Below are 14,332 nucleotides of genomic sequence, written 5' to 3' on the forward strand. Positions count from 1 at the left end.
ATACGACAGATTCTCTAAATCCGTCTAAATCATACTCAAAAGATGAGAGAGTATCAGTCTTCAAACGTAGACCCAAATTCTGATAAGTATACTCGACTTGTCTACGATTAGTTTATCTTGCGAGAGAGAGACGCGACATCTAGCGGCGGTCCAAAAATAGTATTTCACACTTTCTCCTGCACATTCGTAATCTTACCGATCTGAAATTGAATTTAAAAATTGCCGTTCGTCGCAATTTTTCGTAGAAATTCGCACTCTTTCGTGAGAATTCATCCAACTCGTAAAAAGTTGTACTCTTCAACGAAATTCCAAGAATACAACGTGAATAAAAATTTAATTCGTCACCGCAAGCATGAGACTGTGAACATTTCCTTCACCTTCAAAGAACATGTCTTACACGTAACACACATGCCTCGGTACGCATTATAAATTCGCTGCGTGTAATCCAACCGCGTTGTCGTAAGCCCGTAAGATCGAACAAATTGCGGACGTCAGAATCGAGAATCGCCATCCGCTTATAACAGACGTGTGCCTGATTCGTTCGGTTGGATTGCCCGTGTAATCAAAATTGGAAGCTGGTGGTACGCTTATTGTAGCCAGGAGCAAGGGCGAATCCCGTCGAAAGAGGGAGAGAGAGAGAGAGAGAGAGAGAGAGAAGCGTATTGCGCGCGCGTGACGTCATAGACCAGGGTTGGCGGTTGTTCATGCTCGGTTGAAGATTCCGCGCAAGCGAGCGAGCAAGCAAGCGAGAACCACCCCAGCAGCAGCCCAGCCGACTCTCTTCGGGGATTCACCGCCTCCCCCCCCCCCCCCCCCCTCCCTCTCTCTCTCTTACCTACCTCTCTTTCGCTCGCTCTGCGCCTCCTCTGGGGTTTTTCTCTTTTCCGAAAACCGCCGCGCCGTTCTGGGGAAAACCCGATTAAATCACACGACTGCCCAAAGCTCACCAGTTACCCGCTTTCTCTCTCTATTATTGTTGTTGTTATTATCATTAACCATAAGTACTCGATTGATATCGATCCGTTTTCTTCACAATAATTCAAACTTATGTTGCTTACATGTTGGATGCCATTTCCTCAAGGTATATAACCAAGGAATAAATAAAAATTAATCAAATCTCTCTCTCTCTCTCTATCCTAATTGTTCTGTGAAACTGCTATATTCCCCTGAATTTTTACTTATCGTTAGTAACTTATTCTTTTTCGATATTAGCTTTAATTTTTTTTTTTTTTTTTACTTTTACTTCTATCGTACAGTGCGTGGTATTCGCATCTTAAGTTTACAAATTCCTTTCTCTGCGTTGTACCTTTTGGTTATCCACTAATGTCTAACTATATTACTCCGTACTTGCGTCAAGGCCCTGACTGGGCCAAGCATAATAAAAACCGATATCTATCTATCTATCTCCCTCTCTCCTCCCTCTTTAATTTTGTTTTGCATTGAAATTGCACGTATCCTATTACATACATACGTATATCGAAGCACGTACTTATAATGCAACGTACACCAATTGATACATTTCATTCTCATATCAAGCGATCTTACGTTGCAGAACGACAAGATGAAATTTTTTTTTTTTTTTTGGTTTTCTTACAAAAAAAACTGTCGTTACAAAATTCAAATTTTAAAGCAATTGTTATTGGTTATATATTTTCAACGACATATTTTCTCGTCCAATAGTCATCGGATCTTAACGACAGACGTGTAATATTGTCATTGTAAATAAATTTTTACAATATACCGAAGGTAGTTTGACTACTATTCTCTTGAATATAGGCAAGTATGTATGCGCGCTTACATAGGTATACACATAGCTAAGTCGAAGGGTGTTCTTGTATATAATTGATCACGTAACTCGTGTACCCCACCAACTCCTCGGAGAGTGAAAACCCCATCACGTTTTCCATCATACCGAGGCAAGTGCAATTGAAACACATGCGCGGGAATAAAAACCGGCGTACTGGTACTAGTGGAAAATAAATTGATGTGATACTTTTTTTTTTTAGGAATTAATTACGTGAAATTGACGGTTCGAAAAAATTAACGATTTTAATTGCGAGAATTGCATAACTGTACGTTTATATCAATCGTTTCATTTTTGTTTTCTTTCTGTTTCCGTTGCTTTTTTTTTTTTTTTTTTGTTAAAGCAACAGTCGCGTCAAAATTTATACTCCGTTTATTTGTTACATATATATATATATATTCGTTCTTTTTGTTACAGGGGATTCGGAAAGCAGGGTTACCAGTGTCAAGGTAAGCGAATCGTAATGTGTTCAAAGAACGACTTAAAATAATGCGGCTTCAACAACTGTTTCGGTGAAAAGCGCGTTTACAATTGACTGTAACCAGTGATAATGGTCTGCAGTCTGTGAATATTGTTTATTACAGTATGCAGTTTCGTCGTTCACAAACGATGTCACGAATACGTCACATTCACGTGTCCAGGAGCTGATAAGGGCGCCGATTCGGACGTAAGTATCAGATATTTCGTACGATTCGATTTACACCATTTTATTTTATTTTATTTTATTTTTTTCTTTCTTTCTTTTTAAGAAAAACGAAACATCATCAAATTGCGTATGATAGGTGTTCATGTTTGTAAGTAGAAAGAAAATCAATGCGAACGGCGGGGGGGGGTAAATATAAATAATTAGTAAATTTATACTTCAGGTATAACAATTGTATCATACGCGTCGCGGGATTTTATGTATTATGCTTTGTTGTACATCTAATTAATAATTAATCAAACCAATGCAATTGAAGAAATACTGTACATAGTGCACGTAACAAGTTATATATTATAACATACGTTTAACGCTTTGAAAGGGTAGAAGATAAAGAGAAAATAATTACGAGATTATCCTGAAATGATAATACCTCGTATATATATATATATATAATTATCACGTAGGTACACGTTTAAAGTTCGGTTTAACTCGTACAAACCAAACCGTTATGATAAACCTTTGATTTTTTTTTTTTTATTTCGCACATGACAGTTATCGCAATATAAAATAAGTATTATTGGTACTAATGAGAAGCAATAATAATAATACCTGATGACGATAACTTTGAACTAAAAACACTGTTTGGACAATTAGGGATAAGGATAAAAAATAAACGAAATGAACGGAAAAATACCAACAAAACAGAATTAATACCTGTATACACATTACAGGTACAGACCTTCAATTGTTAAGAATAATAAACGTGAATTGACATTGATTTGTGATTAATATCATGTTGTTGTAGAGAAAAATAATGATCCGAGTATATAAATTTTTAACAAGAACATTGAATCTGTCGCCTGCTGACCATGAGTCCCATTATACGTATAACGAGGATATGGCAATTAGCCGAAGTGATTATGAGGTTAAAACTGCTTTACCAGCAGTCGGTAAGAAGGGGGGAGGATGCGGAAGTGATTATATTCAAGGAGGTTGCAGCAGCCATTATACCGCGTACACAAAGGAGCCATTCGTTAAGAAAACTCGACCGGTGTCTTCGGGGTGGAATTTTATAACAACCAACTTTCATTTCACCCATATTACATAAGTACCTAGTGACTTTTTTTTTTTTTTGTCAAGTGTAAGTAACAAGGTACGGAATTCAATTATTGCAAGTCATCGAGACGTTACGAATAATGATTAGTCAAGGTGTTTGGAAAAATTCTTACCGTTGCTCGATTTACGAGCGCGTACCTACATTTATAATTTATATTCCAGCAATACGTGTGATGAAAAAATGGGTGGATGTTAAAAAATTCCCTTGCAACGAAACTGCTGCTCATAAATCATAATCAAATCGCAGGAATTGACGTATGAGAATGTAGTCTTACATTCGTCGTTAAAAAACAAATTCGTTAAGGTTTACACCGATCACGTATAATTATTACGTACATGTAGGATAAATAAATATATTATACGTACAACTTATACTGCAGGTATCGCATGGCTGTCGCTTCAAATTTTCTGCTATCATAAATTACGTCGTATATAACCGTTGCTTGAGAAATAATTCCGCATTCTGTTGTGTGCAATTATGTAATTAACTTATTATACCTATATGTATATATGGATATCCACGTGTGATGATGGCCTACGTACAGGCGTTATCAACTTTATAAATACAGAGTGAAAACTTTTAACTGTATATTCATGATGGAGCCTGTTAAAAATGTTTCAAATCGTGGAAAAAAGAATGCCCAAATTTTTTTTCAGATTCTTACTTCATTCCCCTAGTCTCCCAGTTTAAACTAGAAATTTCTAATCATTCAAAAATATGCTCATTCGCTATATTTTGTACTGAATTTTATTTTAAAGTAATTCGTAGGCTATCAATATTCTAGAATATTGATTTTTTTTTTTTTTTTGCCTGCGAGAAACCATGAAACAAACTTCAGTACAATATATAGCGAATGAGCATATTTATGAATAATCTGAAACTTCCCGCTCAAACATGGAGACCCTGCATATAAAGACCGCCCTTGTGTATCACACATCCATAAATTCATTCATAAACGTAGATTACACTCACATTCAGGTGATTCCGGAATGACGTGTGGATGCGTCGTCCTGTTGCAATTTTTACAATCCACCTTCTCGTCTGTAACAAAAAAAATTTTTTTTTAAGTAATCATAGAAACGAAACGGTGATACTATAAAACGATATATTACGGTGACGTGGTACAGTGTTACATGAAATCGACCCAGTGTGTTTCATTATTCTCGTCACTAACAGAGTTCGATGATCAGAATCCGCGAATTTGGATTACACGGATAAAATTTTCAGAAAAAAAATCCCATCGTTAGATGAATAATCAGTAATAATTTATAAGTAACCCTTGGTGGTAGGTTGAAATACAGATTCAACAATTACAACAACCTACTAACAATAAAGCGCAGTAAGAATCGTAGGGGGGGGGGGGGGATGAACTCGGGGTGTTAAGAGGTAAATGTGGGACAGGGTGAATGATTTTGACGCATGGGGGTTGGTGTTGATCGCGGGTGATCATGATGCGATAGTGTAATATGGTGTAATGGACGTGACACGCAGGACACCCGGACGAAACATCAGTTCAAGCAGCACTCCTACAGCGGGCCAACCTTCTGTGACCACTGCGGTAGCCTCCTCTATGGCATCATTCACCAGGGCATGAAGTGCCAAGGTATCGCTCATATACCCGTAACACCTCTCTCTGTCTCTCTCTATCTCTCTATATCTCTATCCATCTCTATCTATCTCAATTCGAGATTCATCTGTTGTGTTACCAAACCATACGTACACTTTTGGGCGACAATGAATCTGAGACGGCTAATTTTTAACACTAGACAGTTATGTTGGCGACACTGAGAAACCTGCAGCGCCACCGTCGGCCGAGCGTGAAACTAACTAAATCTCAATAAACTTAACGTAACCCATGACCGTATTCTGAGGTTAGATTCGACGGTCATTTGTTACGTCAAGTTTATTGAGATTGAGTTAGTTTCGCGCTCGGTCGACTGTGGCGCTGCAGGTTTCTCAGTGTTGCCAACGTGACTGTCTAGTGTAAAAAATAAGCCGTCTCAGATTCATTGTCCCCGAGTGTACGTACAGTGATATTCATGCATGCCTGCCAACTTCTCTGGCTACCTGTTTTCAGTCCGAAACAAAATGCGAGTTGCGAAAAAAACAAAAAGATAGAAAAAAAAACGGATAAGCGAATGACAGTTCGGAATCCCCCTCCTCTGACGAAATATCCCCGTATAAAATCACGAGGAAAAAATACCAGCTGGAGAAGTATCGTCGGTGAAAAAAATCCACCGGATTAAATTTTCCCGGATAAATAAGAAAAATTGATGTATAAACGATTGCACGAATATTAATAAATGTATTATAATATTGGGAAAGAGGGATTTTAGGAGGAAATATTTTTTCTGGGGGAATTTTGGAAAAGGAGATTCTGAATGAGAACCGACAAACATGCAGTTTTTTTTTTTTTTCTTTTTTTTTTCTTCATACGATACAAGTACAAGTGAACTGCTTTCGAACTTTTTCCATTACTTGTGCCCTGAGAGTTTGCTTCTCTCTAAATTTAATGATTCTAGGTCAACGGAAAAATACCACGTAGGTTTCGATTTGTGACTTTGCGAGTATAAAAATCTGTGACACAAAAATGGTCGTATCTTTTGATCGCGTTGACTTGGAAGCTTGAATTTTTCACACCTCCAAGGATGTAAAATTTTACATACCGCACCTTGGTATTTGACATTAATTTCAACTTGTTACCTCTACCCGTTCATAAAAAAAAAAGAGTCTTGACGGACGGACGTACAAGAAATTGATCCTGTATAAGGGTTACGTTTTTTCTATCACATTGTCAGATATGGAACTCTAAAAATGATCCAATAAATCGCCACTCAATTTTTCACATATTTCGTTATAAAATCGAAACTCGCATTTCGTTTCGGATTGAAAACAAGTTGGCCGAAAGTTTGACGCATTGATAAATATCACTGTAGAGTAATGTTAATTAATGGGTTCCCAGTGGATTTTTTTTCTTCTTCTTCTTCTCGAATCAAAACTGAAACAATCTTTCCGTCCATAGAAATTTTATACGTTTACGATCAACGTATCGTTCGTTTAAATTCTCCTTCATCATTTGAGTTAATTAGTTACAGTTTTGATATCGAAAAAAAACAAGAAAAAAAAAAAAATCACTCAGCCACTGTGAACCTATTGATTGCAATTACTGAGAAAAAAAAAAAAAAATTACCTACAAATCTCTTCAACGAGAATATCGTGCGAGTATCTGTAATATATAATTCCTTGCGAATTGACATTCGGTTGGAATAAAAAAAAAGCAGTTGGAATGAGTCAGATTAGGTGCTGATCGAAGCTCAGATCCGATCTTTTGATCTCTGCACGATTGTTTACAGAAGATACTTCCCTGTCTCAGATGGATAGTGGATGAAATATATACCTAATCGAAACGCTGCGATGTTTAGAATTTAAGAGAAAAGAAACGTAAAGAAAAAAAAAAAAAACACACGAATAACAGAGATCGGTAGTACGACAGATGAATTCGAGTGACTGATTACATAATTATTTATAAACACGCCCGCCCATACACACACACACACACACACACACACCTATAGACAACTTTATGCTTATACTGTTAGTTTCACAAAAACTCTTCTCGTTCACACATTATTATTATTATTATCATTATTCTGTTATTCCGTGTTGTCTGCATTGGAAGCTGTGCATCGTACAATGTTATTATTTATTTATTTATATGGATATAATGGATTTATTAGCTGGATGATGTGTCAGTGGTGATGATAATGCAGCTTATAACTACTCTGAGGAGACTCGTCTCGTACGATCACGCAATATAAATGTTACAATTTAGATTCGTCATATAAATGTATGTGTATATATGAAAAAAAAAAACGTATTATTGTTGCATTTTATCACGTAATCGAGATAAAATGAGAAATAATAATTAGTGTACGTAAACACAATTAAATAAAAATTAAAGACTATTTGTAAATAAGTATACTGAATTGCTTGTTTGTTGAAGGATGCAAATAACGATTTTATAATATAAACATTTTACATATAAAAAATGCGATAAATATCGAATGTGCATTTTTCATACATATATGTATACGTATATATATATATATATATATATTATATATATTATATGTATTATATATATATTTGATGTCGAATATTTTTATATGGCTCGCATAGTTATGTATATGTATATATACTGATCTTCTCACTCAACTCCTCTCACTCCTTCTGCACCCTTTTACAGATAATTTATTCAATTCTCCAATTCTTTTACGGTGTACCTTAATTCTTATACAACTGCAACAACTACTGCTACTATTACTCACTGTTATACCTACTATTGACAAAAAAATAAATAATAATAATAACTGTCTTCAGTTCCGCGTCTATTTTTCGACAAAAATTACTTCCAATGTTAGTTTCTTTAATTTTATATAATTTTTGTAATAACCCTATGCTTAAAAAAGAACAAGATAAAAAGAAAAATTAGTTCTGACAGCTGCAGAATCGAAAGTAAAAATGAACACAACGAAATATTATTACAGAGGACGAGATGAGCGACCGATTCGAATATACATTAACGCAATACGAATTGAGAAAAGCACCGATTAACGTTAAGAATATTAAACTGTTGGGAAATATAATATAAAGGCGTAGGGAATAAAGAATTCAGAGTCCTGCAAGGCTCAATAATTCGAACCTGTAGGATGTACCGACGTAATTGAAAAAATTACGAGACGAAAAGTAAAACATATACATATGGTGTAATATTTTGCCGGTGTAACGTTATAGCATTAAAGCTGTTATCGTCATCTTTGAATCGACCGGTTTGATGGGAGAAATTGATGCGTGATAAATGGTCACAATGTTTCATTGTTTATTTAACAGGATCATAATTTCGGAGAACCGTTACAAACGGCGGTAAATCAACATCTCGTATACATGTAATTTCAAACATTATCGCATATACCGCACGTAATATCATATTCAAGCATACTTCGCCTCATTGTCAGTGGTACAGTGTGTAGAATTTACAAATAGTATTTAACGGAAAGAAAAAAAAAAAGAAGAAAAACTTCAGGAATGATATAAAACACGAAATGATTGTAAAATTTTTACAGCAAGTTTCAGAGAAACATGCCTACCCAAGCTAAGTGTGCCATGAGTTATCGAAACGTTTATACCCAATGATATTTTATAATAACAATTTGCGGAAAAAATATTGTAATTTACTCGACGATTAAAAACCAATTGGTTGCAGAGAGTTAAGACGCTAGAAGTTTGTTTCGTTTCGTAAATTTTGTAACCAAAGAACGGTGAACAATTGGGAGAGGTTCGATAACTGGTACACTTACTTGATATTGTCCAAAGAAGAATAGTAGAAACTTTTATACACGTTAAGCGTTACGTGGTAGTAAAAATACCGACGGCAACTTGCAATCTTGGCCAGCCTCAGACTAGGCTGTTAATTGTGTGCTTGGTTATACACGGTGCGGATTCGGTCTCTGTTATCTTAACGATATAAGCAGAGTCGTCGAAAGGGCGCGTGGTGAGGGTCGATACCACAGTCAAGGGTGAAAAGAGCGAATGGGAGGCGATAGAAACCGCTGACTGACAAGTTCCAATGTAGATATGAAAAATGCGGGTAGCAGTGATGGTCCGATGAGGCGAGAATGACAAGGTGATGGTGGAGGTGGTGAAGGAGGAGGAAATTTAGAATTTGTGGGGATGATGATGCTGGGTGGTGGTAGGCATGTGATGATATTCCATGTGTGATATTCAACGGTATGAAAAACCGGGCCTGGGTCCCGTGTTTGTGTTCTCAGGCCGTGACCGCGCATCACAAATGGGAGGTGTTCACCTACCTGACGCCGACCTTCTGCGACCATTGTGGTTCGATGCTGCACGGCATCACGCATCAGGGACTCAAATGCTCAGGTAGTCACAGCTGACCAATCTCATCTATACACACAACACATAATACACTGCACTCGTGGATACGTATAATGATGATGATGATGATAACGATTGCCAGCCCTAATGTACACCATTAGACAACCTTACGCTGAGAAAAGTTTCATTTGTTTGCAGTAGTTAGAAAAATTGATTACTCTACTACTACTACTACTAAAATTGAGAATACTCTACTTTTTTTAGTCAAACAAGGCTTTAACGTCAATTTATCGTTGCGCGAGCGTTAAATTTTCGCAACAGTTGCCAAGAAAATCTAGCAACAGCGATCGAAATGAGAAAGAACAGTAACGGATACTAGACTTTGTGGTAACGGTTGGAAAACTAATTGTCATTTTGTACGTAGAAATGCATTTTTCGATTGTGGTAAGAAATGAAAATAGTTAAGGACTTGTGTATTCGATGCTTCGTGGTACAAGAACCCGCAGATCGTCAAACAACGTTACAGGTGGTATAACTACACCGATTACAAATCAAGTTGCATAACGTAATGCGGTTCGGAGCGAAACTGGGGATCATCTTATTTTTAGTTTTTCAATAAGCCAACGCTGATTTCCATGCGAAGGTTGAAGTTGGTATCGTTACTTTGATACGATTGGATGCATGGTTGAAGAAAATGGTTACTTGGAACCTCAGGACTTTCTCAAATTCAATCGTTTTCATATTTTGCAAAAGTCGAAACTCCTTGAAAATCTTTCTAAAATTGTACGACACCTGATTGTTTCTTACACGATGTTGGGTTACGTCAACGTTACCAACTTCAACCTTTCGTTTCCATTCCATTCCATCCATACGACGGAAAAGTTTAAATCCACAGAAAACGTTCCTATCCGTGAATGAAACTTTCTCTCACAAATTAAGATGGTCTTGATTGACGCAAGGAAGGTATTACATAATCCCAGATTTCATTTTTTTTTGTAATATGTTATAGTAGACTGAAAAGTAAGCTACACATTTCTTTTTTTTTTGTTTTCATTTTTCCAACCGAGATAATTACAATTTTCAAAATTTTTTCAGGTGAAACTGCCAAATAACTTCTCGACGTATCGCCTTACTTTTGAGGGTGGTTCCACCCCCTTAAAAAGAGTTTAATTGAATGTGTCGTCACAGTTTTCAGTCTACAATAAAATATTAAAAAAGAAATCAAATCCGAGAGACTTGACTGTAACCCTGAAGTAAGGTTCAAAACGCACCCCTTCTCATTGCATCCACACTCTACAACAAAACCCATTTTATCACGTCCCGAGTCGCACTTCCAACTTAGGATAGAATTAGGTTGAATAAAAGCAGCCTGTAATATAATTGTTACCACCGCGTTTACCGAAATTCATCAGTTATTCAAAGAGTCAAACACCGTGTACGTACAGTTTGCTGTTCGAATAAGTTTTCGAAGATGATATGCCAGGCTAAATACGTACGCACAAATCTACATAAATATCAAACGGTTATGAAATTACGTTCGACTCATCATTTTTCATAGGTACGGACGGCTTAATTATTTATTCATGTATTCGTTATACACGCATCATACACACACACACACACGCATCGTTGCTTTCGTTATTGTTGTATACCCGCTATTTATGTTTTTGTGTTATGGTTAACGATATTATATAACGTGCAACAGCACGCACGTGCGTACGTACGTCATACTTGCGTAAATTTTATCAGTCATGCGTATAGATTGTATTATGGTTTTGAAAAATTACGACCATATTTAATTACACACATAGCTTAGGTATGAATTGTTTCGCCTACGTAGAACGCGTTTAGATATTGTTGTTACTTTCTCCTTTTTTTTTTTTTATTTTTCAATTATTTATTCATTGTTAGTTCTTCTTTTCTTTCTCTAAATAATTCCTTCCATTAAACTTCTCTTGGTTTTTGATTGTGAAATATACGGTGTATTTATATATATATATACACAAAGCTGCCATGTTTTACCATATACGCCTGAAATTATTATTATGATTATTATCATTATTATTACTATTATTATTATTACACGTTATTATAGGTGTAGGTATGATAAACGTTAGAACTTGTAGGTCGTTTGGACGATATCGGTATTTCGAATTTCTTAGTATCGCACAGGCCTTGTGATTGCGTAACGATTCGTACATTATTTGTGTAACACGAGATTATATATTAACGAATCGTAGTTCCAACCCGCCAACTTTCCCTACGACATTTATATGCATACGTATATACGTACATGCGTTATGTACGTACCTACGACTTGCAGCAAACTTTAAACGCCCCGTATTTACATGTCATATTAATCACCGTATTCCCATTCACCCTTTGAGTCGCACATTATTGTTCTTATTCAAATTTTACAAAAAGATTTTTACAATACGGTTTTTGGGATCGCTGATTGGATTCGTCATACTGAATTTTCAAATTCCGATTTCAGATTCAATTCATAATTTATGTAAATCGTGTGATACCTACGTGTGGAAGGGTAACTTTCTCGGAGATGAATTATTCCTTCAATTTTCACGACTGTTTTTCAATCAATTTGTTTCCAACAACGATGATTTACGTTACATCGCAATAATTACTCTCGAGTATCGAAAATCTATTGGTATACTATTAGAAACGGCAAAAAAATAAAAAATACGCGTACCACTACGACTCAAAGGGTTAATAAGAATACCTCTTGCACACAAAACGTCACCTCTTCGACTCAACTCGTTCATCACGAGTCTCGATTGATTCGTTAAGAGATATATATATATATATATATAATATATAGTGCATGCCCCAGTTTTGCATATTATATGCATTACATATACCGCATATTACGCATAATCAATAACGACAAGTGCAACCGCAGTTCTCCGGTATTTAGTCGCGCTGAGAGAGAATTTCTATAATTCCAAGTTTTCACAACAACCGATATATTTGACGATAATCCATCAGGATCGAAAAAATAATCCCTGACACGTTCGATTTATGCGTGTATAAGAATTCGAAAAATTCGTCACTCGAGCGCAAGTGAAATTGAGAATAATATACACGTATTGGTAAAAAAAAAAAAGAAAGAAAGAAAACGATTCATTTCCAAATTCGAGCAAACAGCTCAAACGGCTCGTGTACAATAAAAACGGCAATATGTGTGAACACGTGTGACGTGCACTTTGACCCGAACCGTCCGGCGAGCTTTCACTGTTATTAATGAATCGAGACCAAAGGCAACTGTTCATTTATGGGCACATTTCGGAAACGTTAGCGCGGTTTGTTGGGCAATTAAATGAGTTTCATAGAATCCAGACCCAAGATCTATAAAAATAATAATATCGTGTTGAGAGTAATAATAATTAATTCGCGATTTACGATTGGCCAAAGAATGATTAACATTCTGCTGAAACATACGAAATAGTCGTGGAACTAAAAATTAAAGGTGTGGGAAGAACATCTCGGACGGTCTAAAATCATACCTACTTCTCTGTTTGCCACCATTTTGTTATTAATTTTAATGAAACAACTCTAAAATATTCTGGAAACTATAAATAATAAAGTCCCAAAACCCAAATTTCTCCAAGTGTTTTAATTTACTTTGAAAAAACAAAAAAAAAGAAAAACTTGACAATCGTAATGATATTAGACCGTCGAAGCTGTAAACCTCCCCCTTCATAAATACGAGATCGTGATTAAAAATATACAAACTATCCCTTTCCCTGTATTGTACTGATTTTGCATTACTTTACACTTTTCAAAACTTTCTTGTAAACAACTTTCAACTATACATCCAACATTATACCTACCACTATCGTACACGTATGTATGTAGATTATTATAAAACTTGACTGTCCGTTGATTCTCTCTAAAAATCGAAAATAAAAATGAAAACGAAGTGAAATTAAATAAACATATAATTCATAATTATTACGTATTAATATAGAGAAGCATGCGTTTGAGGTAGAGTAATGTTTCTTTTTTTATTCTTCGTTCGTAAGCTCGGTTCTTACATTGTGCAACCATAGAAAGAAAAAGAAATGAAAAAAAAAAAAAAAAAAACCAACCTTTTTCACTCTTCTTCTATTTATTAAAGTTGACAATTATTCTTTCGCATGATATATAATTATACGTAAACGCGTATTGCAGGTATTATAATATAATACAATAGTAATATATTTACACGTTGGACCTTTTTTGCAGGTAATTAGTTCCCAGATATATCTACAATATATCTATATTGCAATGTACAGGGTGTACCAATTTAAAAAAGACGGATTACGTTTTTCAGTCGACGAAAAATTTTTCGATTCGAAAATGTGTCGTACAAAAGCTTTACGGTTTCAGAGAGGGACACGTAAAGAACTTTCTTTCAAGCGGCCCAGAGTCATAACTGGTGATATTGTGGAGGACGGACCATTTTTTTTTTTGTTTCATTTTTTAAACGAAATCACACATTTTTGTTCCAACTAAATTGTTACTCATTTGAAAATGTGCAACCTTGTCGGAAAGTTTTCTTCTTTGTAAAACGAATAGTTCGTAAGATACAACGAAAAATCAAACTCTGCAAGACACGAAGAGGTTGGAAACATGATGAATAAAAAATAAATAAAAAATTTCCCGAGAAAGTTGAACATTTTCGAATAAAAAATATTCCCGTTGAAACAAAAATATGATTCCGTTTAAGAAAGAAAAAAACAAAAAAAAAAAAAAAAAAACTACCGATCCATCCTCCGCAGCGTCATCAAAAATTTCCTCACGTTTCCTTTGTAGGACGCATTTTTCCATCAAACAATTAGGTCGGCTGAAAACTTGACGCGTTTATTAAATTTCA

General features: G+C 35.6%; 1 protein-coding gene across 6 annotated transcripts in view; it reads left to right on the top strand.

The window, feature by feature from the left end:
* Positions 1-14,332, top strand: part of LOC124180588 (protein kinase C, brain isozyme) — a 51,643-nt gene that overhangs the window by 20,045 nt on the left and 17,266 nt on the right. For 5 of the 6 annotated variants that reach the window (XM_046566301.1, XM_046566296.1, XM_046566299.1 and 2 more), the window contains 3 exons: positions 2,222-2,253; positions 2,389-2,471; positions 9,393-9,504. In XM_046566301.1, coding sequence (XP_046422257.1) covers positions 2,222-2,253; positions 2,389-2,471; positions 9,393-9,504 — 227 coding nt within the window. Of the gene's footprint in view, positions 1-2,221; positions 2,254-2,388; positions 2,472-5,148; positions 5,168-9,392; positions 9,505-14,332 lie in introns of those variants that run through there. The other variant, XM_046566302.1, reaches the window with a different exon arrangement.

The sequence above is a fragment of the Neodiprion fabricii genome, chromosome 4 (genome assembly GCF_021155785.1).
Source record: "Neodiprion fabricii isolate iyNeoFabr1 chromosome 4, iyNeoFabr1.1, whole genome shotgun sequence".
Taxonomy (NCBI): Eukaryota; Metazoa; Arthropoda; class Insecta; order Hymenoptera; family Diprionidae; genus Neodiprion; species Neodiprion fabricii.